General features: G+C 41.1%; 1 protein-coding gene across 12 annotated transcripts in view; it reads right to left on the reverse strand.

Moving 5' to 3' along the window:
- Window positions 1–201: 201 nt before the first annotated feature.
- LOC121147703 (cytidine monophosphate-N-acetylneuraminic acid hydroxylase-like) overlaps window positions 202–26,799 on the reverse strand; it is a 100,153-nt gene continuing 73,555 nt past the window's right edge. For 9 of the 12 annotated variants that reach the window (XM_040967607.1, XM_040967601.1, XM_040967604.1 and 6 more), the window contains 10 exons: window positions 24,101–24,248; window positions 23,649–23,730; window positions 22,714–22,851; window positions 21,788–21,923; window positions 14,205–14,345; window positions 12,912–13,086; window positions 10,587–10,703; window positions 6,027–6,142; window positions 3,545–3,641; window positions 207–435 (listed from right to left, as the gene is read on the reverse strand). In XM_040967607.1, the coding sequence (XP_040823541.1) occupies window positions 3,566–3,641; window positions 6,027–6,142; window positions 10,587–10,703; window positions 12,912–13,086; window positions 14,205–14,345; window positions 21,788–21,923; window positions 22,714–22,851; window positions 23,649–23,730; window positions 24,101–24,248 (1,129 nt within the window). In that variant the 3' untranslated portion in view covers window positions 207–435; window positions 3,545–3,565. Of the gene's footprint in view, window positions 436–3,544; window positions 3,642–6,026; window positions 6,143–7,575; window positions 7,640–10,586; window positions 10,704–12,911; window positions 13,087–14,204; window positions 14,346–21,787; window positions 21,924–22,713; window positions 22,852–23,648; window positions 23,731–24,100; window positions 24,249–26,799 lie in introns of those variants that run through there. The other 3 variants (XM_040967609.1, XM_040967610.1, XM_040967608.1) reach the window with 3 other exon arrangements.

Consider the following 26,799-nt stretch of genomic DNA (forward strand, 5'->3'; position numbering starts at 1 on the left):
GTTTGAGAAGTGACAGCAGGTATTGTGGGGGTGTAAACTAGGAAAAGAGAAAGGATGAGGACACAAGAGATTGATGTTGTAATATCAAGGAATTGCTGGATACTGGGAGGAAAGAACCAGAAAGATGGCTTGAGAACACAAGGCGACGTGGTGGTGAGAAAAAAAAATCCTATTTTGAAATATTCTTTTATTTGCATATCAAGCACGTTTTATATTAATATAACATTTATTTTGATTAATAAATGAATAAATTACTGTACAGTATAGATCAAAAATACAATTTCTGAATTCCAAGATTGCTTGTAACTCATGATGTATGAAGTGCACTAGAATCAGATGTGGTTTGTCTTCATTAGAAGCAGTAGATCATCACAAGTTTTGTTACCAATGATGTTAGAGATTAGGGAAGCCAGCTCTGCCACCAGATTCTTGTGCCTTCAGATTTAAAGAAGTAAGACAGAAAATCAGAAAACAGATCTTGATGTTCAAATCAGTGGTATGCTAGATAACAATTTTTTGGAGTAACAAACCATAAGACTATTGTTTAAACAATCATGAGAATCATTGAAAACTGCTCTTTGAGTCATTGAAATAATGTTATTTGATTTTCAGAAAAGGAGTTAACTTTCCCAAGTACATATCCTAGTAACTTTTCTACTGATTTTGAAATACTTCTTTGTCACAAAACTCATGTTATTAGTTAATATGGACATGTCTTATTCATCAAAGTATGACTTAACTGAGAGCACTGATCAACTGTGTTAAGACTTCGCAACTGAATAAAAATCATTACTGAATAGCGTTTCCTCGTATGGATGTACTATTATTGGCTCATCCAGCTGCCAGTCTCTCTTGCCTTGCTTTGGGAAGTATATGATTCAAAGCATTTTGAAAAGTTGAAAATTACTCATAGATTTTTCTTATTCAACTACTCATATCTTTCTGGACCCTATTTGGGGGAATCAACTTACTAAGAAAGAGGATGTTTGTTTTTTCCTTCTTCTTTTAAAATTCTACATTAGTTTTTTTCTCTTTCCCCCATCACACCCCCACCCCCTTTTTTTGGTCCTTCATCGATCTATGCCATTTCTTCAAAAAGTTTGAGGAAAATTCTAGATTTTGAATTTTTATATCAAAATTCCATTTTCCATAAGTTTTTTGAAGTGCTCCTTTCTTCTCTTCTTTCCTCCCTTTCTCTTTAAATAACCTCTGTTCCCCTCCCTCTCTTTTTCTCATTGCAGGCTTGGAAGCATCCCTTTGCTTGTGTCCAACTTCACAATTTCTAGTGTATTTTGATTTCTACAGAGAATTTGTTGTTACTGGATTTATTGCTTCCAAGAAGAGGATTCACAGAGAACTGTGGATAAACTAAGTATTTTTTAACATGACTATGTAGTGAGCTGCATATGCAAGATATGTGAAGAGTCTTCTATTTGGAACATCAGCAAACTCTTGAAGTTTTCACATGGCTTGGCATCCTGTGAATAAAAGACATTACTAACGAACAATAACGTGGATCTTGGTGTAACACTTTTCCATTTTTTGTCTTCCCTTGAGGCAAATGTTTCTTCTCTCCAGTTCAGGCTCTGTACTCTGTGATGATTACGGCAAGTGAGAACTGAACACTGGAATGTGAATCCTTCCAATTTCTTGTGGATTCACCTGTGACTGTCTGGTTTATTTCCCAAGGTTCACACGCTCAACATCTGTGCAAGGCCCTCTGCCAGGCATGCTTTATGCTTATGACACAGCCCTGTGAGGTGTTGCTATCATGTCTTTCCATAGATGAGAATCTGGGATACAAGGAGGTCAAGTAAATTACCCACAAGATCCTCTGGTAGGAAGCAGAAGCAGGATTTTAACCCCAGAACCCAGATTCCCAGCCAGCAGTGTTAAACACCACGTGTTCGCACTGTCCTAAATAACTCAAATGCACATACTGACCTTTCCTGTGGCTCATCTCCACTTCACTTCACTCACTTACCTAAAAGCACCTATGTTTAGCCCATCTTCTTCTAGAATGCTTCATCCCCAAGGCCTTGGACTTAGCACTCTATCTGCTGCCTTACTACCTTCCATCCTTCCTCATCTTTCACAGCCATGCAACTTGCCTCATGTCTGTGTTGAGCCTTCTTGGTTCTCCCAGTTCAGAACCATGCCCCTTTCCTTATTTCTCTGCCATGTCAAGAAAACTAGGCATTGTTGAAATTCACCTTATAACGTCCACCTTTTCTACTATCACCTACAACTTCTGGAGTATCCCTCTGTTTGTCCCTCCCCTCTTTTTGCCAGATCGGTAAAAACTTCACTTTAAGCCAGTCTACAGTTTGCTACGCTTAGTTCCCCCATACCCTACCTCTTTGCAGTGCTGTTGCTAGCTGTCCAAAGTCATCAGATGTGATCTCAGTGTTCTCTACACTTACCTGGCACTATAAATACTCTGCTTTGGAGAGTCTACCCTGTCATATAATTGACTGCAATTTTCAGAGCCTCCTTTCTGGTTTATAATCATGACTTACAAATCCAACCCCAAGCTTTGTGATAGCCCATAGTATGAAACAAAAGACTTTACAACTAGAAAGAATATAAAAGATTTTCTAAATTGACCCTAATATTATTGATTAAAGACTATGAAACCAACTTTAAGAGGAGTTATGCCAACAGAGGAGACCAAAATTCATCTGATCCTTTCTTTATTCTTTAAATGCAGATTAAAGATAATTATGCTTAACTCAGGAAGCATGTTAACTTGCAACATCTGGTTTCTTAAACCCTAAATGTTTTTAATTCATATTATACCTATTGTGGGGTGCAGCATGATATTTATATACCTGCCTAAAGTGTCATGATGGAATTAGAATAATTTTCAATCCTTTTATTACTTTATGTTTGGAAACTTCGAGCTTTTTTAGCTATTCATAAAATACATGCTGTAGAACACCGTTACTGCTTTTAAGAAACTCTTCCTCTACTGGGAGAGTTACTGCAATAAAATGTGCAATGACAGGTGTCTGTGGAATGAATAAATGAATATATAAAAATACACGAATCAAATAATTCGTGATTTTCTGCAGTGACATTATATGGTCCTTTAGGTCATAACATGTAGAAATAGGCATTGTAATCTAGCTAATAAGACCATGTCAACAACCATTGAAAGCAATGGGAAGCAGCCTTGTGCCAGACATGCTCATCTCCAGCAACCCAGAGACGTAGAGGAAATGGGAAGCGATGTTTTCCAAATGATTCTGTCTCTAGCATTCTGTCTTCCTTGTAGTTGAAGTTTTTCCTGTGTACTGAGGGCTGCTGTACACTCACCGATAGCCTGGAACAGGTTCTGTGTTACTGCCAATGGGTTTTACGCTCATCTCCTTTAGACCCAAGGGCCTGCAGACTCTGAATTGGATGCACTCCTGATTTGCTTTACATAGTTTATAGTGGAACAAGTCAGATTTTCAGACAGGCATGTGCCTGCTTCATCCAAGTGTAAGAACAGGGTCCCAGGCACATGGTATGTGTCTTTACAACCCACAGAACATCTTACCTGGGACATTCCAGGTCTACTCTAACCAAAGTGCATCAGGAACGACCTCCAATTGGGTGGCGTTAGAGGAAGTTTTATTTGAAAATGATTCCAAAACCTGTGAAAAGATAAAGCAGGTGGGATATTAGGGAAACTTGCAGGTCTGTGGTCCTTCAGCATCATCTTGGTCTTGGGCCCTAGGTGTCCCTAAGCTGTCCTGTCTCAGCTAGTCACCTAGCTTAAGATATCAGATATGGACAGTCCCTTAAACATTGCAACAATGTATGCTTTCAATTGTGTTCTGATGTGTCTTGCTTCAACAAACTCCCCGGCCGGCCCAGAGTGGTGGCCTAGCAACTAAAGTCTTCGCCTTGAACGTGCCGGAATCCCATATGGGTGCCGGTTCTAATCCCAGTGGCTCTGCTTCCCATCCAGCTTCCTAATGTGGCCTGGGAAAGCAGTCGAGGACGGACCAAAGCTTTGGGACCCTGTATTCATGTGGGAGGCCTGGAAGAATCTCCTAGCTTCAGATCAGCTCAGCTCTGGCTATTGCGGTCAGTGGGAGAGTGAATCATCAGATAGAAGATTTTCCTCTCTGTCTCTCCTCCTCTCTGTATATCTGCCTTTGCAATAAAATAATAATAATAATAAAATAAACCTTAAAAAAGAAGAAAAAAAATCTCCCACATAGGAAATCTGCAGGGAAAATACATCCCCCAGATGTTATTTATGGGAAAGTTAACTGGATTCCCTGTGAACAATTTAGCAGAAGGGACCAAAAACCCAACCTTGAGTGCAACCCCACACCGAAGGTTATATCCTGCAGAGATCCCTATAAGACATAAGAGCGCAAGATGCACCTGCCTGTTCATTCATTGTTTCACATCGTGCAAAGTTACAAACCCATGGAAATTTAAAGATACGCTAAATACATGTAAATCCAGGTGTATGGTAACAGGAGAGTCGGCATGAAAAGTGACAAAGGAGAGAATTACTATAACAAGCATGTAGCACTGAAAGAGGTACAACATCACCCCAGTTTAGCAAAAGTGCATGTATGTGCGCTTGTAAACAGAAGAAGAAAAATTAACCAGACACACCAACGTGACGCATTCTGTGGTGGTGGGATTATTGATTATTTCAGTTTTTTTGCATTTTAAAATATTTTTCCAATTTTTTTACATTGGATATATATATACTACTTTTATAACAAGAAAAAATGTTCAGTAAACTCATAAACTCCATTTGAGAGCAATCAAGCTAAGTGGAGTTGCACCTGTTTTCCAACACCCGTTATGGGATCTTCTTCTATTAACACCTTTGCTATTGAGACACAGCTTAACAAGGTGGTTGTGAGCATCTAAGTCCAAAAGTTGCCAGGACAAGGACCATATTCTATTTCTACCAGAAAACAGTCATATTCTATTTCTGCCAGAACAAAATGCAAAGTGTCTGCTCTGCTGAACGTGCACCAAACCTGGAATGTCTTACAGCTGTTCAAGACATGAGCCTGAGCTGTGCATTGCAACAAGGACAATCCTGAGGATGAGTTGAGGAATTAAAAATGCAAGTCACGGAACATATGGACTGGAACTGCTTTAGGAAAAATGCAACAATGCTGTTCCCTTCCTCACCCACTTCTAGGGACGGGGAGATCAAACCATTGAGAGAAGTTGACAGGCCAAAAATTAGCCTGGGATGGCTCATACTGAGCTGTTGCCAGGTTCTCCCAGGGATGCCAGGTGGGGTCACTTGCTCATTGTTTTGTGCACTTCCACATTCTTTAACATTTTTAATACAAATGAAAACATTCAAGGGAAGAGCAATGAAAAAGAAATTCTCATAAATGTTTGGGCTTGGAAGTTCAGAGCATTAACTAGACAGTAGGTTTTGTTTAGACATTTTAAATGACTGAAACTTCTAAATAAAATTTCTGCATGTTTTAAAGATTTAGGAGCAATGGTAAAATAGAGTCCTGTTTCCACAAGTGACTGTTTTACAAAATATAAAGACTGCAAATGGCTCTTCCTGAGGTTTCAATGCAAATATTCCAAACATGTTCGTAAGAAATTACGTGGTTTTGAAGCACAGACAGGCAGAAACTCTGGGGGCCATTTCTGTCAACCACCGACCCACCAGACTGATACTCAGGGTTGAGTCTACGTGAAAGGTGATGGAGGTCAGCATGACACAATGGCCACATTCTGGCCATAAAGATGGCTCCTTCTCATCCATGTCAAACACACCCTTCCAGTGTTCTGATGTTTTGTTTTTTTTTTTTTTTTCATTTTAAACCAAACCAGTTTCCCAATGGATCAAGAACACATGAGTGTGTAGATGATTCTCTAAAAACATGATGCTTTCTTAACCAGGTTTACATTAAAACAAGTTAACAAAAGTGTGACACACTAATGACAGATGCGGTGTGTCTGTCAGGTTCAAGGGCCACAAGTGATCCCTGATAGGGCCCCAGGGGGACAGGGACAGGTGTTTTCAGACTTACAGATGATGGTATATGTCGGGGTCCCGCTGGAGCCGGGTTTGGAATCCTATGTACAAGTCATCCCATAGCAGCCCATTCTTCACCACATGTCTCATGACATCAACCCGGCTACGAATCTGAAAGAGACATAGGACATGCTCACAAGGACAACTCAGGCAGCACAAAGCAGTGAGCCATCTCCTCTCTAGGTGAAGCAGCTGCGTGCTGGCGGAGGTGTGCGAAGGCTGGAACACAAGCCTGCTGGAACAGGCACCACAGGCTGAGCAGGAGGGTGCTGCTGAGCACAGCAGAAAACACAAAAGGAAAGGAGGGGCAGTCAAGAGCCAAGCAAGCCGCTAAGAGGGCAGACAGTGGCATGAGACTGACAAGTTCAAATCCAGGCTCTGGCTGTGTGATCTGAATTCTGGGATTTACCTCCCTCCTCTTTAAAATGAAGGTAATAAAATAACATTCTTCACAGAGCTATTATGAGGATCTAATGAGTTGATGCAGATAGAGTGCGTAACACAAGGCCGGGCATGCAATATGCATTCAGTAAATGTCTGCCCCCACCAATACTGCAAAAGCAGAGGTGAGTCTCTAGCAGAGCACCCAGAGGTTGAGTGGAGCCTGCAGCCCGCAACCCCAACCTCCCAGAAAACAGGCCTGCCCTCAATCAGGTGCTGAGGCCTTCACCTGTCAGAATTCCTAATTTCTTTTTTTTTAAGTTTTTTTTTTTTTTTATATAGCAAAGTCAGATATACAGAGAGGAGGAGAGACTGAAAGGAAGATCTTACGTCCATTGATTCACTCCCCAAGTGACTACAATGGTTGGAGCTGAGCCAATCTGAAGCCAGGAGCCAGGAACTTCTTCCAGGTCTCCCACGCAGGTGCAGGGTTCCAAGTCTTTGGACCATCTTCAACTGCTTTCCCAGGGCACAAGCAGGGAGCTGGATGGGAAGTGGGGCTGCCAGGATTAGAACTGACACCCATATGGGATTCCGGCACGTTCAAGGCAAGGATTTTAGCCGTTACACTACTGTGCCTGGCCCAGAATTCCTAATTTCTAAGCCAGAGGGTGTTGAACCAAGAGTCCTGGGTTATAGAGACATGCCACATCTCCAGCAGTGCACAAACTAAGCTTGGGACCTTAAGCTTGTTGATTCTTTCGTGACTTTTCAATCAGGAAAGGAGCACATGGCAGAATTGGGGACAGATTTGAAACATTCTTCTGGTACCAGTCAGGAGGTCTTAGTTAATTGACTAAATCTGGGAGCTGAAGGAAAAGGGAAGCTGGTTATTCCTTTGTTTCTAGCTTGGTTGGCTGGGCAGATGACATCATCAGCAACACAGAGTAACTGCTTTTAGAAGAGCTGAAATTTCAAAGCATTGAAAGTTAACTACTAAGGATGCAGAAACCTGGATGATGCTATCCAGCAGGCAGTCAGTGGTCGAGAATCCAAAGCTTGACAGGATTGGAGGGAGCCAGGAAGTCTGGGCTGCATTCACAGAACTGTGCATGCGGGTGGGGAGTCAGTGGCAGAGAAATGAGACTAATATATGAGCTTACCAAGGAAGAGACTGGAGAGAAAGAATGGGTTCAGCACAATACTCTGGAGGAAGGTGATGGGATTCTAGAATGCAGGAGAAAGTCAGGAAAAGAAGAAATGTTAAGGGCATTGTCACTGAAGAGACAAAGAGGACTTGCTATTCAAAACAATGATAAATCATACACACTGCCTGTTTCCTCTGCCTTTCCAGATCCAACCCAAAATGTTGACAGAGCAACTATACGGATACAACAATGAAGTGTCATTGGCAACCAGCAGATTTCAGGCAACCCTACAAGTCTAGAAATCAGGCACACAAGCGGCAGCAAAACAACCAGGGCGGAAGTTGTGTGACCCCAGAGGGTATGTGGAGGGCATTCAGACAGGCAGTGAAGACTGGCAGGTACTAGAAACAGCAGAAGCAGAGACAGATGAACCCAAACACACATGCCTGGAGCCAATGACCAAATATATTTAGTTCAGTTGTCTTCTCAATAAATAAAGTTTGTGGGAGAGAACAAGGTCAGAATGTGTACTTGTGATGCTCAGAGCACTGAGGAATCCCCAGACCTCCTGGCTGGTTACTAACTTCGTGATGTAAGGCATCCTCATAGTCCCCAGTTCAAACACATCCTAGAACTTGTTTCATGCAGTCCATAGTCCTCTTAAAAATAGAATTAATTTTATGTATTTGTAACTCTCAGTAATTCTTATGAAAATTCAGATTGCTAAGTGCTCTTTCTGGAAAATTCAGAACTTCACTGGGTGCGGTATAGCCTGTGCCCTCCTGATTTGGCATGTGCTGACCATTGGATGCACCCCCTATCCAGCTTATCCCGTTTATGAGCCTGGCCTTGGGCCACTTGTGAGCATTCAAGACTGTAACCCCTGCTTCATGGAAAGCTCACAGGATAATGAATCCTCCACCTAGAACCAAAGCACCAAAATACCTTGGAAAGTTTGATTGGGAAATCTGGATGAATGCCATAATTACGAAAGGTCACCTGCAAGGGAAGAAGGATCAGCGTGGCATCAACTTTCTTTAGAGGAAACGGTGCGTGCACCTGGATGCCAGAGGAACAGTTGCTTTCGGGTGTCATGATCAGTGATCCAGAAGTTCATGCTCAGCTGCACCATCACACGGCAGGAGGCAGGAAGTCCCACAATCAAGGAAAGCAGGTGAAGGGAAGACAGGGCAGGGTGTGAGAGAAGCTCACCTGGCCCACGCAGACCATGCACTGCTACAGATTGAGACACAGAAGCACAAGGAGTGAATGTGACAGAAAATACGATTAGGAAGGCGAAAGACAATGCAAACAAACAAACAAACAAACGGGGAGGAGATAGGCAAGATACCAGGTGGCAAGAAGAGGCAACTCCAAGTATAGACACACCTCAGCCTGCAGAGCTCTCACCAAAGCCCTGCAAGTTCTCTTCCTGCCTCTTCCTCTCTCCCTCACCTTGCTTTTTCTATCAACAAAGTAACCTTAAAGAATAAAAGACATGTGCCAGGCAAGATTTAGCCCAAGGTAAATGCAAATTTAAATTTGTCATAGAGCTGCTGCTTATTTTATCCAAAAGATGCATTATTTATGATTGTTTAAAAGTGACCTTTTTTTCAGTTAAATCTATTTTTTTAAAGATTTATTTTTATTATTTTTTTTTATTGGAAAAGCGGATATACAGAGAGGAGAGACAGAGAGGAAGATCTTCCGTCCGATGATTCACTCCCCAAGTGAGCGCAACGGCCAATGCTATGCCGATCCGAAGCCAGGAGCCTCTTCCGGGTCTCCCACGCGGGTGCAGGGTCCCAAAGCTCTGGGCTGTCCTCGACTGCTTTCCCGGGCCACAGGCAGGGAGCTGGAAGGGAAGCAGGGCTGCCGGGATAGAACAGGCGCCCATATGGGATCCCGGGCGTGCAAGGTGAGGACTTAACCACTTGCACCACTGCGCCGGGCCCCAGTTAAATCTATTTTTAAAAAAGTTTGAGAGGCAAAGAGAAAAGGGCACTTCCACTCACTAATTCAGTCCCCAAATGTTCACAGCAGCAAAGGCTGGACTGAGCTAATTGGGAGCTGGGAATTCCATTGAGGTTTTCCAGATGGGTGGAGCCATTACCTGCTGCCTCCCAGGGTTTGCATTGATATACAGCTGGAGTCAGAAGCCACAGGTAGGACCCAAACTACAGACGCCAGTGTGAAATATGGTGTCTTAACTATCAGGCTAAATATCTGCTGCCCTTCCTTGCCAGGCAAGATTACGGTCTATTAGGCTCTGAGTAAGTGAAAGTCTCACCTTGTCCCCTTCCTTCGGGCTCATTCTCACCCTATCATTTGTTGTGAGACTCCCTTGGTGTAATGTATGTGATTGTGTATTGCAATTTCAAATTCTATATGAGTGTAAGAATCATTTGATATGTTAAGTGGATGTATAATCTACGCTTAAGTTTATTGCATACACTATTTAATAATGTGACTCACTAATTGAAGAGCTTTCAATACAACTTCAAATAATATAGGTTTGTTCTTAAACTACATTTTTAATAATGTCTCTGAAGCCTGGGCTCATTGCTTGAACCAAAATGCCACAGGTGAAGGAGTGGCTTAAAACCGGAGTTCAATGAGACTCCTATGGCAAGCAGGGATAGAGACACCACCGAGCAACGGAAGAGAGATCAGAGCTTGCAGTCTAACACTTTAGGAAGAGCAGACTTTTGGAGAAGAGAATCTTTGAAAGATTTAAGAAGAAACACATGTGAACACCAGCTAATAACAATGTTGCAATAGAAATTCCTTGGTCTTGACAAATATGTAGTAAGATGTTAACAAATATGTTACACTATCTTTGCAATGTTTCTGTAAATCTAAACTTATTTTAAAATTATAAGCTTACTTATAAGGGAAGGAATATAGAAGAAAGAGGGGGAAAGGAGAAAGAAAAGAGGGGAGTTAGAAGGACTAGGAAGGAAAAGGACGGTGGAAGTGTGGAAAAGTGAGTAGAGAAGGAGGGAGGAACCACCACCACTGCTTACTTCCTCGTAGGGATGCTCCCTGCTTGGTCTTTCTTTCGGAAACGATAAATCTAGAAAGTCAACCAGGTAGTCGTATCCTCCAGGAAAGGGGTTGAAGTCCTCATCCGTCTCAATCATCTGCAAACAAAAACATGGTAAATGGAAGAGGAGTATCAGTTAGGTAGTCTGAGTCTTTTAAGAGTCCAATGAATCAGTAAAACTGAAAAGGCCTTAAATGGTAGCAATGAAAATGAAGTTAAAAACCACCAATCGGGCCCGGCGCGGTGGCGCAAGTGGTTAAGTCCTCGCCTTGCACGCCCGGGATCCCATATGGGCGCCGGTTCTAATCCCAGCAGCCCCGCTTCCCTTCCAGCTCCCTGCCTGTGGCCCGGGAAAGCAGTCGAGGACAGCCCAAAGCTTTGGGACCCTGCACCCGCGTGGGAGACCCGGAAGAGGCTCCTGGCTTCGGATCGGCATAGTATCGGCCCGTTGCGGCTCACTTGGGGAGTGAATCATCGGATGGAAGATCTTCCTCTCTGTCTCTCCTCTCTGTATATCCGCCTTTCCAATAAAAAATAATAAAAATAAATCTTTAAAAAAAAAAAACCACCAATCTCTTCTTTCATCTCTCTCAGACTCTCTCTCTCTCTCTCTCTCTCTCTCTCTCTCTCTCTCCTGATAGGACAACATTCAAATCTTATTCTACAGCAACAAAATTGTTTCACATCACTAAAATTAATAAAATTCATAGAAAAAGATATTATTATATTAAGTACTGAGATATCCAACATTGCCTTTAGTTTGCAGGTGAAGAATAAAAATGTGAACTCAAAAAGCTCGTGGAATATGTATTATTTTACAAATTATATATGGCTTTCAAAAATAGTTACCTGAAAGTGAACTCATCTTTTCAATTCATTTTCCATAACTTTTAAAAATATTAGCATATAGCAATTAAATAGCTTCATTGAAAATTCTAGAGGTTTTTCTGATTTTCATACTAATTGTCTACTTAAAATTGTAATTTGGACAAGTATTTCTCAAGTATTTGGTCTTCAAAGACTATTTCCTAAAGATGCCTAGGAATTCATATAGGGACCAACACCTAATTTTGCCAACTGAGGACTTTTTAAAAAGTCTTATATCAGTGTGCTTTTATTTCAACAGAAGACTGCTCTGATGCTAAAAAAAAAAAAAAAAAAAAAAAGAGAGAGAGAGAGAGAGGGAAGAGAAAAGCTAATCCTGGAATAATAAATCTATCCCAAGAAAACAGAGTGCATATCTTTGTCCCAACATGTATTCCCTTGCTCTTACTGATTTCCTTACTGACAGTAACAATTTTGTCACAGATCGGCTTTGACTCCCAGGTATGGGAATTCACTATTTTGGCAGAATCGCACATGTTTCCTGGATTAGTATTCAGAGGTCAGAAGGTTAACTTGGGGTATTGTGTGTGCCCATTTCTGATTATCCCTAAACCCTGCTTCCCTGTACATCCTTAGGTCATTGAAATACATATGCAGGGGTGGCTGGTTGTTTACCAACGTTGCAGTTACGACTGGTCCAGCCCAGGCCTCCCTTTTTCTCATATCCTCTGTTTGTTCTATTTGCTTTTGTTATCTCTCCAGCACTGGACTTTCAGCTTCTGGCTCCTAGCATATGTGTTGTGGTTGATCTATGTTCCTCATTTAGACCCTTCTATTGGTCTGAGCACTTCGTCCACTAGCTAAAGATAGGGACACTTGCCTCCATCTCACCTGGTCCCAGGTCACCACCTCCTATTTTGGTGGACTCTCATTGGCTGACTCCCATCTGGCTGACTCTCACCTTCTAGCCCTGATGTTCCCTCAGGGTTCAAGGAGGGATTGTTGAGCCTGGTATAATGGCCCAGTGGCTGAATCCTCGCCTTGCACACACCCAGGATCCTATATGGGCACCGGTTCATGTCCCAGTTGCTCTGCTTCCCATCCAGCTCCCTGCTTGTGATCTGGGAAAGCAATAGAGGGTGACCCAAAAGCTTAGGACCCCGCACCCATGTGGGAGACCTGGAAGAAGCTCCTGGCTCCTAGCTTCACATTGGCTCAGCTCCAGCCATTGTGACCACATGGGCAATAACTGGTGGATGAAAGATCTTTCTCTCTGTCTCTCCTTCACTCTGTAAATTCGCCTTTACAATAAAAACAAGTGCATTTTTTAAAGGAGGGGTTGTTGACCACGTTATAAAAATATCTTTATTGGGCACTTGGAGTACTTAATGTAATATTTATGAGAAATAAATAAGAAAAGAGCTTTTCATATATTTCTCTAATACAAGAAAGCAAAACCAAATAATATATAATAGCATACCCTGATCACGAGGTTATAATTCTTAAAACCAGCCCAAGTGAAGTATTCCTTTATCCAGGATGAATGAAGAAAAATTTCATCTCCTACAGCAGCATTCAAGATGTCCAGATATGGTCCAAAATCCCAGGAATCCTTGTAAATTTTTGTCCCCTCTGGAGGCTCAATGATTCCCTTGCTTAAAGACACAAAGATGGCATAATAACAAAGAGACAGACAATGAAGATGAACACCTAACTGGCAACAATCACCCCAGTGACTTTGATGCTGCTCAGAAAATTCCAAGTCCCACAAAATGTATCAGAGGCCCCACCATGATCTAAATAAAAGAAGCACTTGCCAATCATCTAGCATGATGGGTTTCACAGAATTGTTTCGGAGAATAAAGTTTATATCTGAGAAAAAAAATTAAAACACAACTCACTTGGATGCTTTATGTTCAAATAACTAAATCATGGGAATGTTGAATGGAGCTGGGCCTAGTTGACCCTATGGCTGTTTGCCTACCTTGCTTAGAACGAATTTGTTGAAAGCAGCAACCACAACCTGGCACTAAGCAGGTGCTCGATGAATACTGGTTGAACAAGTGAATTACTTCAGTCCATCCAAACCTCAACTGTCAGATACAGGCCAATTTTTTTCTTGAACCCAGTTAGCAATCTGGGTAATGAAGCTTTTTGTGCTCTGTTTATCCCATGTAAAGATAAGATCCTTTCATGAAACATGGAATTCTGAGTCTTGGTAATGGAATGGGACATGATCTGTAAGTGCTTTATAGACGTTGACAGTATGGTACAGGGTAGCAAGCTCCCACCTACAATACTGGCATTCCATTTGAACAGTTCTAACTGTTCCACTTCCAATCAAGTTCCTTGATAGTACATGTAGGGAAGCAGCAGAAGATAATCCAAACGCAGGGACTCATGCATCTATCTAGGAGATCTGATGAAGATTCATGTTCCTGTCTTTGGCTTGGCCCAGCCCCAGCTGTTGCAACCATTTGGGAGTGAACCAGCAGATGGAAGATCTCTCTCTTTCTCCTACTATCTCTGTTAACTTTGCCTTTCAGATAAAAATAATCTTAAATAGGAAAGAATTTTCACACCCAACTCCTAATAAAGAAAAAAGTAATCTACAGATTTTATTACACAAAAGCTTAATGTGCTAGTCAACAAAAATTTAATATTACTACAAAGTAGGAAAGTATCAAGATATCATGGAATCCTTTTACTTCCTCCTACCATTAAAAAAAACACTCAAAAACACGATTGCCCTCTATAAACACTCAAAGCAAACCTGTCTGTTGGGTCCTTTAGCACCCTTCCCAGATCCAGGATGGCACCAGGTCGTGGGGTCCATGTTACCACATTAGAGTTTTTCTTGATAAGATTGTTGAGTTCATTTGGGTCATTTTTGATGTTTGTATCCTTAATATACCTGAGAAAAGAGTATTTCCATATAAGCAAGCTTATTCTTAGATGCATGGTCTGATTAGAACTGTGACAGACTTTTTCAACTTCTCTACATTCCCATTTCTCCATCCCCCTCTACTAAGGACTATGCTTGGCTAATGTCCCTAGGTAAGGGGGAATTATTAGTCAAAGAAGTCATACTTCACTTTTAAGTACAATCATGATATTGGGCATTGCATTTGAATACTAAAGACTTACAAAAAGGCAAGAACTTCACTCTTGTGTTTAATAATAAATACTGTTTGACAGGTATTATGCTAAGTGCTTAATATAAACCAGCTACTTTCCTTTCACAGTGATCCCATGAAAGGGCCATTATTATTATTTTCTCACTTTATAGAGAAAGAAGCTAAGGCTAAGGAGAGATCAGAAAACTTGCTTAAAGGCCAAACCACAGTCCTGCTCTAGCTCCCTCCAGCCTCCAGCCACGTAAGTGGGCACAGCAGGCTTGGCCTTTGCAAGACCCACAAAGAGGGGCTTCTCCCCAACTATGGGAGTAAACATTGAAATGACTGAATTTAAACTCGTTAGAATTATACACACACACACACACACACACACACACATCCATCCCTAGTGCTAATTAATCCTAAAATCTAGTTTTGAGTTGCACTGTTGATCAGAGCTGGCCATCTCTCCAATCTAATTCCAAAGCAGTCTTTCTCAAAAACTGTAACTCACTGGTTTCAATACCATATTGCAAGATGCTGGTGGTGGTAATATAAAAGAGAAAAAGGGAAAATCAGAGACAAAGAATTTGTTATTGAAATTCACCTGGGTTGTCCAGACTGACAGGACTATCAGAGGGAATTTGAGTTTCTTGAACTAAACCTTGGTAAGCAAGACTTGGTTTTTTAAGGAGTTAGACACAGACCGCATGTTTGTATCTGAGGATTTGTATTCCTATATCACAAAGGTGACACACACTCTGATGCTGTTAGGATCAGTTCCTGGGGACTTGTGAAGGCATTGCCCTGCACCCACAGGGACCTCCTTCCCTGTCTAAGTTGCATTCTCTAGAATGTGCCAGCCCCCTCTTTTTTTTTTTTTAATCTTCCTGCTACCTTTTGTCTCAAATGGGCTCACTGACTGGTCATCAAGCCCCTGGCTTCCCTTGCTAAATGACGTCATTAGCCATTACGCTTCCTGAAGCCTGTCATGTTGTTCACAATGCTCCATGGCTCCTTCACGTCTCCTTTTTGTCTGTCCCTGAAATCATAATAAAACCAATATCTGGATGTTATTGGGGCACTCTGAGGGGGCACTGCAGGGACTGAGGGCAACACATGCTGGTGATTGACACACAGAGAAGTATGGCTTTCAGTAGCCTAGCAAAGCGGCATCACATTCCGTGATCAAGTAACCCACCTAGTAACTTCACTTCTTTTTCTTTGCTGTTTTTTTTTTCTTTTCTTTTTAAAAATACTGATTTAACTTAAAAACCACTCCATCCAGATTTTCCACCACAGGGCTGGCAGAAACCCAAGCACTTCCACTCCCTTCCTGGGAGCACCTGCAGGGAGCTGGACCTGCAGCAGGTTAGCCTCCAGTATAGGATGGCAGTGTGACTAGCAGTGACTTAACCCAGCACACCACAGCCCCTTCACACATCTACCTTTTCTCTAAGTCCTTGAAGTCCAGTCTAGTTAATATTTCTTCTGTCTAAATTCTCATCCTCCATCTGTCATCATTCCTTCTTAGGTTACCTGGATTTTCAAAATACCAGGAACAACATCCCCTTTTCTTTTCTACCACATAGATCAATCTCTCCAGCTCACACCTGATTCCATCTCTGTCCCGCTCTACGCTCTTTATCAGACTTGGCATCCCTTCAGAATAAAATCCAGGATGTGGCCGCCCATGGTCCACCTTCCCCTCACAGCTGCCCTAAACTCTGAGCATCTTTATATTCTTACTTTTCAGCTTTCATTCACTCAGTCTCAGCCCTGATTGCATCCTCTTGTCCACCCTAACACTCATCATTCTGTATAACACACCTCTTCTGGTGGTCCATAACTCTGAGAACAATCATTTCCTTTCTAGTGCCCCAGGGTCCAGTGCAGTGTTGCTCAGTAAATGATAAGTGAATTAAGGGCTAATGAACAGTATGGATGAGAAGAAATGAGTTTTTCACCTTAGACCAATCTTTGTGGAACCATTTGGGAGATACAAGACAGCAAATAATGTAAATAAGAAGTTTAAAAATGGAACACATCGGGCCCGGCGCGGTGGCGCAAGTGGTTAAGTCCTCGCCTTGCACACCCGGGATCCCATATGGGCGCCGGTTCTATCCCAGTAGCCCCGCTTCCCTTCCAGCTCCCTGCCTGTGGCCCGGGAAAGCAGTCGAGGACAGCCCAAAGCTTTGGGACCCTGCACCCGCGTGGGAGACCCTTAAGAGGCTCCTGGCTTCGGATCGGCATAGCATCGGCCCATTGCGCTCACTTGGGGAGTGAATCATCGGGCGGAAGATCTTCCTCTCTGTCTCTCCTCTCTGTATATCCGCCTTTCCAATAAAAATAAAATAAATCTAAAAACAAATGGAACACATCATCAACAGGGCACATAGAACAAACAGGGCAGATAAGTTTGGAAGAACAGCCTCAGATAGACAGGATGCGACATATGGAGGGGACAAAGTCCACAGAAGTCAAATAACTGGTCCCAATGAATCATGCTTGAACCAGAATCTAAATTCTATGAATGCTGCCCATACCACTGCATTGTTGGCTCCAGACAGCAAGACGTCAAGGACCATCCCTACACACCTTTTTTTATCATGAAAATTTACCTCATAGGCTGCTTTCTTTATTACTCAGTAAATCTAAAGAAGTGCGGAGACATGTTGGATGACACATTCCCTGTCTACTACCTCTATTCATGCGACAATTATAGTAATTGTATTATCCTGTGGCTCTTTGCAAAGTTCGTGACACTTCTTCAGAAAAACATTGTAGATAAGGGACTGAGTCACTGTGTTTGCTTAAAGCCAAATAAATTCTACACGTAATTAACAGAACCTCACAAAAGTGAGCAGGATTATGGTTAGCATTTAAAACGATAAAACTAACATGCCAGGGCCTGGCGTGGTAGCCTAGTGGCTAAAGTCCTCAGCTTGCATGCTCCAGGATCCCATATGGGCGCTGGTTCATATCCCAGCGGCCCACTTTCCATTCAGCTCCCTGCCATGGCCTGGGAAAGCAGTGGAGGACAGCCAAAAGCCTTGGGACCCTGAACTCACGTGGGAGACCTGGAAGAGGATCCTGGATCCTGGCTTCAGATGGCACAGCTCCAGCTGTTGCACCCATTTGGGGAATGAATCATTGCATGGAAGATCTTCCTTCTGTCTCTCCTCCCCTCTGTATATCTGACTTTCCAATTTAAAAAAAGGTAAAAATAAATCTTTTTGTTAAAAAAAAAACTAACACTCCAAATATAAAATGAATACACATGTGGTATATATGTTTTTTTTCCAGCTTATAAATTCTATAAAAGGTGCATGTCACTTAACTTGAATATATCAAAAACACAACTTGAACACTCTTGTTATAACTATTATAGCCTAAGCTGCTCCTTAATAATCAATCAGCCTTCTTTCGTTCCTCAATCTTTTAAATTTAGGTAGAATCATTGCTTTTGCTTTTGTCTTTTTTTTTTGAGAGGTAAAATTCTATGAGTTTTGTGCATGAATAAAATGTATAGATTCATGTAACTACCACAGTTTATTTGACAGTTAGTTCACCACCTTCAATACTTCCTCAAATTCCCCCTTTGTGGTCAAATGCTTACTCAACTCCTGGTCTCTAACACTATCTAGTCTGTGTGTTCCAATTTAAAATTCACTTATTTAATGGTATCAGGTATGCAATGTATTTTTTTTTAATCTGGCTAGTTTGACAATTATTTTTATCTTTAGTTGTCAGCGATCTTATTTTGAGGTGTGTAAGTGGCACTTGTTTGAATTTACACTGAGGTTTTCTTCTAGAATCTAAGCTTATGGTATTTGACAAATTTGGGAAGGTGTCAGTTATTCATCACATTTTCCATGTTTTTTTTTTGAGCCTCCAATGACATGATTATGAAACCTTTCAGTATTGTGCCACACACCTTAGAAACTGTGTTCTTGTTTAATTATATTTTCCTCCTCCTTATAATTCTGATATCTAATAAGCTATCCGCAGGTTAACTTACTTCTTCAATTCCATTATGAATTTGAATCTATCCATGACTTTTTTTTTTCCCATATTTGTGTATCTTTCAGTTCTGAAACCCCCACTTGGTTCTTCTTGTACCTTTCTCTGTTGTGCCTTTTCCTATTGCATTCATTTCAAGAGTACGGCCATTAGAGCTCGCCTAAGCAATCTCGTTAATTCTATTTTTCTGAGTCCAACATACCTGTCATCTTATGTTTACCAGTTGTTGCCTTTTGAATAATTTTGAATTGTATCTTGGACACTTTTAATGTTATCTTAGGAAACCATCTGCTAAAACAAAAACCTAAACTTCCTTCATAAGATATCAACCAGACTCAACCAAACTGGCAAGGTTCATGCTGCCAACTTCTATTCCTCCTTTTTGGGAGGTGGTGCCAATGTCAGTTCCATCTTCAAAGCTTTCACCATTTTCATACAGAACCAAAACTAAAGAGAAAATTGGTTTTAATATTAGTTTAATGTTTAACAACTGTTTTCATTTCAAGAATTTTGAACTTGTTTATAGAGAATGTAATTAAGAAATCTTTAAAAAAGCAAAGTTCCTACACATTTACAATGTAAGAGAATCTACTAAAATCGTTAACATGACTTTAGTCTAGAAATTCGTCATCCATGAAATGTCTCACAGACTTTCCCCAGCCAACTTTCTTGGAACCCAGTTCATGTGTACGGACTCCAGCCTGATACAAGAATGTGTCACTGAGTCAATTTCTGGATTTTAGTTTCTTCGGTGATTAAAAACAGAAAATAAATTAAAAATAAAAAAAAGACTGCCTGTAAATGCCCATTATAGTAAGGAGCAATATAACAGCCACAGAATAAATCTGTCACAAATGCACTTAACCCTTCGTTGCCCAGAGCCATTTAGTGGACAGTTCAGTGGACAACACGGTGTTGTGCTATAGCCTCCCTCATGGACTGTAGGGGTGTGAGGTTGTTGCACCAGATTCTAGGACTTTGAAAACTGGTTCCACTGCAACAAAGAAATATACATTATAGCTTAATATTCTTTTTTAAGAAGTCAATTTTATCAACCTCATGCAAGTTTTACATATAGAGAAATAAACTAGCTATATTGAAAACTTTGCTACCTAGCACCACTTCAACAACCAAAATGATCCAGTTGCCAGGGTCTCCACATAGCTGAATAATAGTTTTACTTCATTGATAGCTTTTGTGATGTTAAGAGAGTGGATATCACATGTTCTTATCACAAAACGATGATCATATAAAGTGCATGTTAACTAGTTTATCATTCCAAAATGTTTATATAATTTAAAATATCCAGATGTATATGATAAATATATGTTTTTTTCTCTGAAATTTTCTCTGAAAAGACTATAAGGGAGAGATTATACCTCCTATTTTGCATACCAAGTTCTTGAAATTCAGTGTATATTTTCAATGTCCAATATGTTTTAATTCAGATATAAATTTGCATAAAAATATTTGATCATCTTTAGATTTCATAAAGTGTGTAGATCAAACAGTAGATTCACATGATCCAGTTCCAACTATATTTAAAATTTTCCAGTAGCAGAATCAAGTCACAGAAAAGAGCAAAGATTCTTTTTCATGTCATATTCAAATCAACATCAACAAACTGGTTCATTCTTTTAGAATAATTAATTTGACTTTGAAGTAAAATTTTAGTTTCAAAACTTTATCCAAATTTAGCAATTTCACTAAATTTTAGGTCGACTCATCAATATTAATATTGAATTCAAAAGAGTATTACTTAAATTGAAAATCAACTTTAAATTATCATACTTACAAAACATTCTCTAAATTTTTCCCTTAATTCTTCAGTTAGCTCAGTGCTATCAATTTAAAATAAAATCTTCTATCTCCTGATTTTTTAAATGGGTAATTTCATTACCATTGATTTACATTATGAAAAGTTCAACTTTTAACCAAAAATTACTTGATACGAATTTAAATATGTTCCCCTGAAAAAACACCTCTTAGAAGACAAACAGCCAGGACCACAGCATGTGACCTTTTGTGGAGATAGGATCTTCATGGAGATTATCAGGTGCAGTGAAGTCATTAGACTGGGTACTGAGTTAATATGACTAGTATCCTTATATGAAAGAAAAAATAGCCTGGACACAGAGACAACCAGGGAGAATGCCACATGAAGAGGTACCAGGTAGGGATGGCCAGCAACAAGCTAATCGGTATCTGAGGCTCTAGAGTCTAGGAGAAGGGTCTGGAACAGACCTTGTCTGGTACTTGTACATGGACCATAGCCCTGTCCATACCTTGATCTCATGCTTCTGACATCTAGCATCTACAAATGCACAACAATACAATTTTGTTGTTCTAAATTATCCAATTGGTGGTGCTTGTTACAATAGCGGTGGGAGAATAATAGAACACATACACCTGCATAACCAGGCTACAGATAATCTCATGTTACAAATCCTCACTTGAGCTTCAGACTGAGCTTTTCTACGCACATTGTGATATCAATGAGAAAATGTAGGCTGTACTGCACAGTTTATCTTGGGCTTCTGAATATTTGGCAAGTATTTCTGTTGTTTCAAGAAAACCTTGAATTGGAATCAACCGTAGATGTCTTTCTTTGACCAGTGCCATTGGTAAAGAGCACATCATCAAAATCATCACATTGTCTTCTTCCAACTGTTCTTCAGTTGGTGATGATTCACATCATTTATAGAAGTTACATTGCTGCAAGAGAAATTACAGCAGACACCCACATTACGGGTGCTACAACACCATTCTATTCTGGGATGCAATGAGGCACAGTGAAAGAGCTCAGGAACTCTGCACACCAGGGCCCAGTTCCTCACCTCCAATATTCTCAACAAGGTGAATCCATGCCTCTGCCTGAGCCCATCTGAAGAAAAGGTTTTAAACCATTTTCCTCCCTGTCATTGTGATTAATACAGGATGATTTGATTAAAAGTCCTCAGTTTACTTCCTGGCACACACTTACTAAATGTCATTTGCCTTTCTCTCTCCTGGGGCCCTTTCAAAGAGTCTTTTTCTGAGTTAACTCTGAGTATCAAGTGTGGCCTTCATTCACACCCTCCATTCTCTGGCAGCTTGCTAGAAAGGTCTTGATGCCCCCACATCCCTTTCATTTTCACTTCACATTGCATTCATAGCAGAGGCACCCAGACTGGCATACACCAATTTGCATTTAAAGATACCAAAATGTAAGTCATACTTGTCTGATGGGTGGGATTCCACAAAATATCCAGCAAAGGGACAATAAATTCGGGGTTGCAGGTCCTTCACCAGCTGAGCCTTGTAATTCAGGAGCTTCTTCCTTTCTGTTTTAATGAACTGGGCTTTCCATTCCTCTGAAATGACAAACTTTGGATTAGAGTCTTTGCTGCTCAGACAGCACAGAAAAGCAAACTGGTGTGAGCACTCAACAGGACCAACAAGATGTGCCCTCGGTGAGTTGCATATAGCCCATTTTGGACTACATGCCTTGAGCATTGAAGCCTGGATTCCCAATTTCATACCCTTCCTGGTCTTCCCATAAATCCAAATGACTTGTCCTGTTGGCTCCTAAGATATTGCCCTATTATATTTTGAACTGAGGACTGTTTTTCATAATACGTCCAACTTACAAGCCTGGTTCGCACCAAGAGTCTAAGTTTCTTGTGAGAAGGACCATGTCTCAGTTGTCTTTGTACTTATTCTCCAAGTATTGAGCCAAGCGTTATGCTTGATACTTCATATTTCTTTGACATAAAATACTTTCAGGGACAGATGTTGTAGCATAGTAAGTTAAGTCACTGCTTGTGAAGCCTGCATTCCATATTGTGGTGTCAGTTTGGGTTCCAGCTCCTTTACTTCCAAACCTGCTTCCTGCTAATGTAGCCTAGAAGGCATCAAATGATGACTCAAGTGTTTGTGCCTCTGTGACCCATAAAGGTGGAGTTCTAGGCTCCTGGTTTCAGCCCTGTTTGTTGGAAGGCATTTAGGGTATTTAGGGAGTAACTAGCAGATGGAAAATCTCTCTTTCTCTCTCTCTTACTCTCCTCTCCCTCTCGTTCTCTTTTCTTTCTTTCTCTCTTCTTTCTCCTTCCTCATCCTCTCTCTTTTAGTAAGATGAAACTTAAAAAAAAATTGAAATATTACCAGTAAACTTTCCACCACTGAAAGTCATTGGAAAGCCTGATGCTCCTCCTGCAAAATCACTCATCATTAGAGCTACTTTTTCAGGCAGCCTTCCTCCATTGGGTCTGGTGCAGTCCACTGTATTCAGTATTTTGTGGCCTGAGGAGAAAAAAAATGGCCCAAGTACTGAGGATTAAATCATGAAGCCATAGTCTGGGTTCCCAGGCAAGCAAATCCTCTATGAACCATCTGTTTAATTTGACTTATTTGCTTATAGAATAATCAAGGTCTAAGGAAAAACAAAGAGTGAGATTTCAAAAACTAAGATTTTTTAGTAGTATATACTTTTCAGCAGTAAATTATTTGCAACATACCATACAAATAATAAGTTCCTTTGACTCAGTGGACTCCAGGTATCTCATGAAGAAAACTAACTTGAACCCACTTAACATCATAACCTGACTGTTTTCCTCAACCCTTTGTCTCCAAATATTGAGCCTAAAAAATCCAAAGGAAAATCATGGAATCAACACAAATCCCCATCCCTTTCTAAAAGTCTAGGAAAAGTTCCTATTACAAGGATTGTTTGGCAGTAAGACCATGTTCTCATATCAAAAGCAAAAGCATATGATCAGATTGCACAGTATTTCAAGAAGAAAATAACTAAGGCATTTGTTTATTTCATAAAGGTAGTATTGAATAAATTAAATAGGTAAAAATATTTTTTGCCTTATGAAAAAGCAATCTGAACTTGTTGCTACATAATTGATAATTTATTCTCTGGAAAGAGTATTGAATGATAGCTCAGTTTTCTTGGACAAGAACATACTGTACCCAATAGTCCCGAAATGAAGTTGGAAGAAGATGAACACAGGATGAAATTTCATATAGCAATTCCTATCTTTCCTACCAAGATTATTTTTCATTTTTCATTTTCTGGGAGGGTAAGAAAGTACCTTTGTACTCCACAATAATGCAAGTGTCCATCTCAGGATGAATGCCATCCATCAAGATCATGAATCGAAGATTTTTGTCTACCTGGAATTCAACAATAAAATCAACAACTGTGTGTGTCAGTTTGGCTTTCAATTAAGCATGTGAGGAGATCACTGTCTGTTTTGGAAAGACTGGCCAATAGATCTTTAATCTGTTGAAGTCTCTTTATTCAGAGCTGGAGGTATTAGCCTGCTTTATAAAGTTACAACTGCTGCTAAGAAAAAAAAAAAAAGAACACCATCTTTCACTAAGGGTAGTTGTGTCTAACATTGAAAGCTTAAATAACAGTGATATTTACCTGGTCCATGTTCAGACAGCACTGGTCATTTTTTCTCTTAATCGTACAGTGACTCTGCACTTAAAATTCACCCCCAAAGCATACCAAAAAAGTGTGGTAAGGCAGACCTCTCACCTGCTGCCATATTCCAAATGGTACAACATTGATATTAGTCAACTGGACACCACTCTGATTCAGATTCCAAAATACAGGTCTTTCTGTGTTTCCAACATAAATGGGAACATCTGGTCTTCTTTCTGAAAGCTTCTTCAGTGTAGGGTAACTACAATCAGAAAGATGGAATAATTGAAAGATGAAAGAAAACACAATCTGGAAGAAGGTGCGATTTGCTTCCTGTGCCACCAAGTTGACTGAAAAGCAAAGAATCAGAGAATCAGATTCTGGAGTTCAGAAAAGACTTTCTGCTCATCGTTGACTATAATGCTGAGGGGAGCGTAAGGAGGTTCCTCTTTACTGCCAGAAAAAAAATGCCATATAACAAGCAGGTCAACCAGATGTACAAGTGCTATCTTCCACAAAGATGCTGCTTTGAATAAGAAAAGAGTAACAGAAGGTCGAGCATAGGAAATATCAACTGGAAAATGAAGTGGCTTATAGTCTTCATTTCTCATTCCTCAAACATCATCTCCTAGTAAAAGAAGAGAAGGGGGCATAGTAAGATGACATGAAGACCGGCAGCTACAGGAAAGAGTCAGAATAGGAACTAGCATTGTGGTATAGTAGGTTAAGTCGCTGCCTACAATGCTGACATTCCATATGATCACTGGTTCCAGTTCTGGCTATTCCACTTTTTATCCGGCTCCCTGAAACTGTGTCTGGGAAAGCCAAAGGTGGCCCAAGTACCTGGCCTCCAGCTACCCAATGAGAGCCCCAGATGGAGTTCCAAGCTCCTGGCCTCACTCTGGTTCGACCCCAGTCATTGTGGCCATTCAGGGAGTGAACTAGTGGATGGAATCTCTCTCTTTCCCTTTCTCTCTCTCTCTCTCTCTCTCTCTCTCTATATATATATATATATATATATATAAATTTAATGTAGGGGAAAACTGTACTTAACATTTATACTAATCCCAATCCACTACATAATCAATCATCCAAATATTTTGAATACATTTACACAATAAACCAACATTCATTTATGTAGTAGTCATTATATAATTACATAAGAGCTATTAATCTACTATTGGGGTGATAGAAATATGAGTAATAAATGTAAATAACTGAGGGCTAAATCAAGTCAGTAGGTATTCTGTCCCATAGATAAAAGATCCAAAATCAACGATTTTTTAAAAAATTTTTTCTTTTTAATATTGTTTACATAGTTGAGAGAGGTGCATGCCCTTTGTGAGCCTCTGATTAGGGTGGGGTTGGTCAGGTGTGGAGAAAGATGGATGGGACAAATGTTTCAGCACTTTTCCCCCCATGTGTCCACAGGGGAGGAGGAGGAAATGGGGACGCTCCTTGCTGTCAAACCACGTAGTACCTGGGGATAGAGTAATCTGATCATGTCTTAGAGACCCTGATGAGGGAAAGGTGTCTCAAGAGTGTTACTTGAGTAGTTTTGCTAGTTCTGAGAAGTTGTTGGTTTCTGTATTCCATGGTTGAAAAAAATCCAAGGTTCATTAGCTATATCTACAGACCCAGGAACTGCTGCAAAGCTTGGCCAGAAGGATAGTCCAACCTGTTCTGCCTTTCATCCTTGGATGAGGCGGTCAACATCTTCTGCCAGCCTAGATGAGCTGGCTGTCATGTCCCCCATGTGCGTCTGTGCATGCTGACCATTTAACAGGTATCAGCAACTGAGGAGACCCAGTCCTGATATATGCACTCCAAGGTCATACGACACATCTTGTGATTTTCCCATGTTCAGGATCTGAGTCCAGTGGTCTCGTTGGAATACCCCCAAGAAACCTCGCCTGGGGTGACCTCAAACTTGACTCTTGTGTGTGCCAGTCACTGCAGGGTCAGGTTTGGTATGTCACCTACACCAGCCAATGCATATACCAGTATATGCAGCTGCCTGGTCAGTTCTACCTCAGACCCATATCTCACATGAACCAACAGGTGCTGTGACTGAGCCCAGCCAGCTCAATACAGACCTCATCCTCATGCATACCAGCCAGTGCCTACTCCCAGCCCTAGATTTTACACATGCTGGCAGTACAGTGGCCCTGTTTAGCATGATCTGGCCTTAGTCCTGGCCATTGCATGTGCTGATGGGTGCTCCAGCCTGGTCCTGCCCAGCCCACCCGCAACCTTGACTTCCAGGCATCAAGTGGGTCCCTGTCAGATGAGCTCTATGGTCCAGCCTGATTCAGCCCATCAACACTGCCAGGTCTCCCCTACACTACACCAGCCAAATGGCAGGTGCTGCAGTCCCACAGAACAGAGCCCACAAGTCCCCTTCAGAATCTGCCCCCAGATACAGTTCTCTCATGTTCTGGTGGGTACTGTGACCTAGCTGAAAGTGGCACACCCCCTGCTCTGACACTGTGTGCAGGTATTGTGGACTAGTCCAGCCAGGCATGACCCAGTCCCGGGTTTTGTATGGGCCAGCATCCAGCAGGTGATGCTATATTTTAGCCCAGCCCAGGTCTCCCATGTGGGCCAATGCCTTGGCCTGATGCAGACATGCCCTCTGGTTTCCCCCTTCTAAACCATTCTATCTCAGTTCCCTTGCCTACCTTGAGTGCAATGGCACAGTTCGTGGAAAACCCAAGAAGTCATTCCTCCTGTGTCAAATATGCCCTCAACTGCTCCCACTCCAATATGTACCCAGACCTCCCTCCCTAGGCAATCTTCAGCCCCTGCCCCAC

This window comes from Ochotona curzoniae, unplaced genomic scaffold (genome assembly GCF_017591425.1).
Source record: "Ochotona curzoniae isolate NIBS_2020 unplaced genomic scaffold, NIBS_Ocur_1.0 scaffold_461, whole genome shotgun sequence".
Lineage (NCBI taxonomy): Eukaryota > Metazoa > Chordata > Mammalia > Lagomorpha > Ochotonidae > Ochotona > Ochotona curzoniae.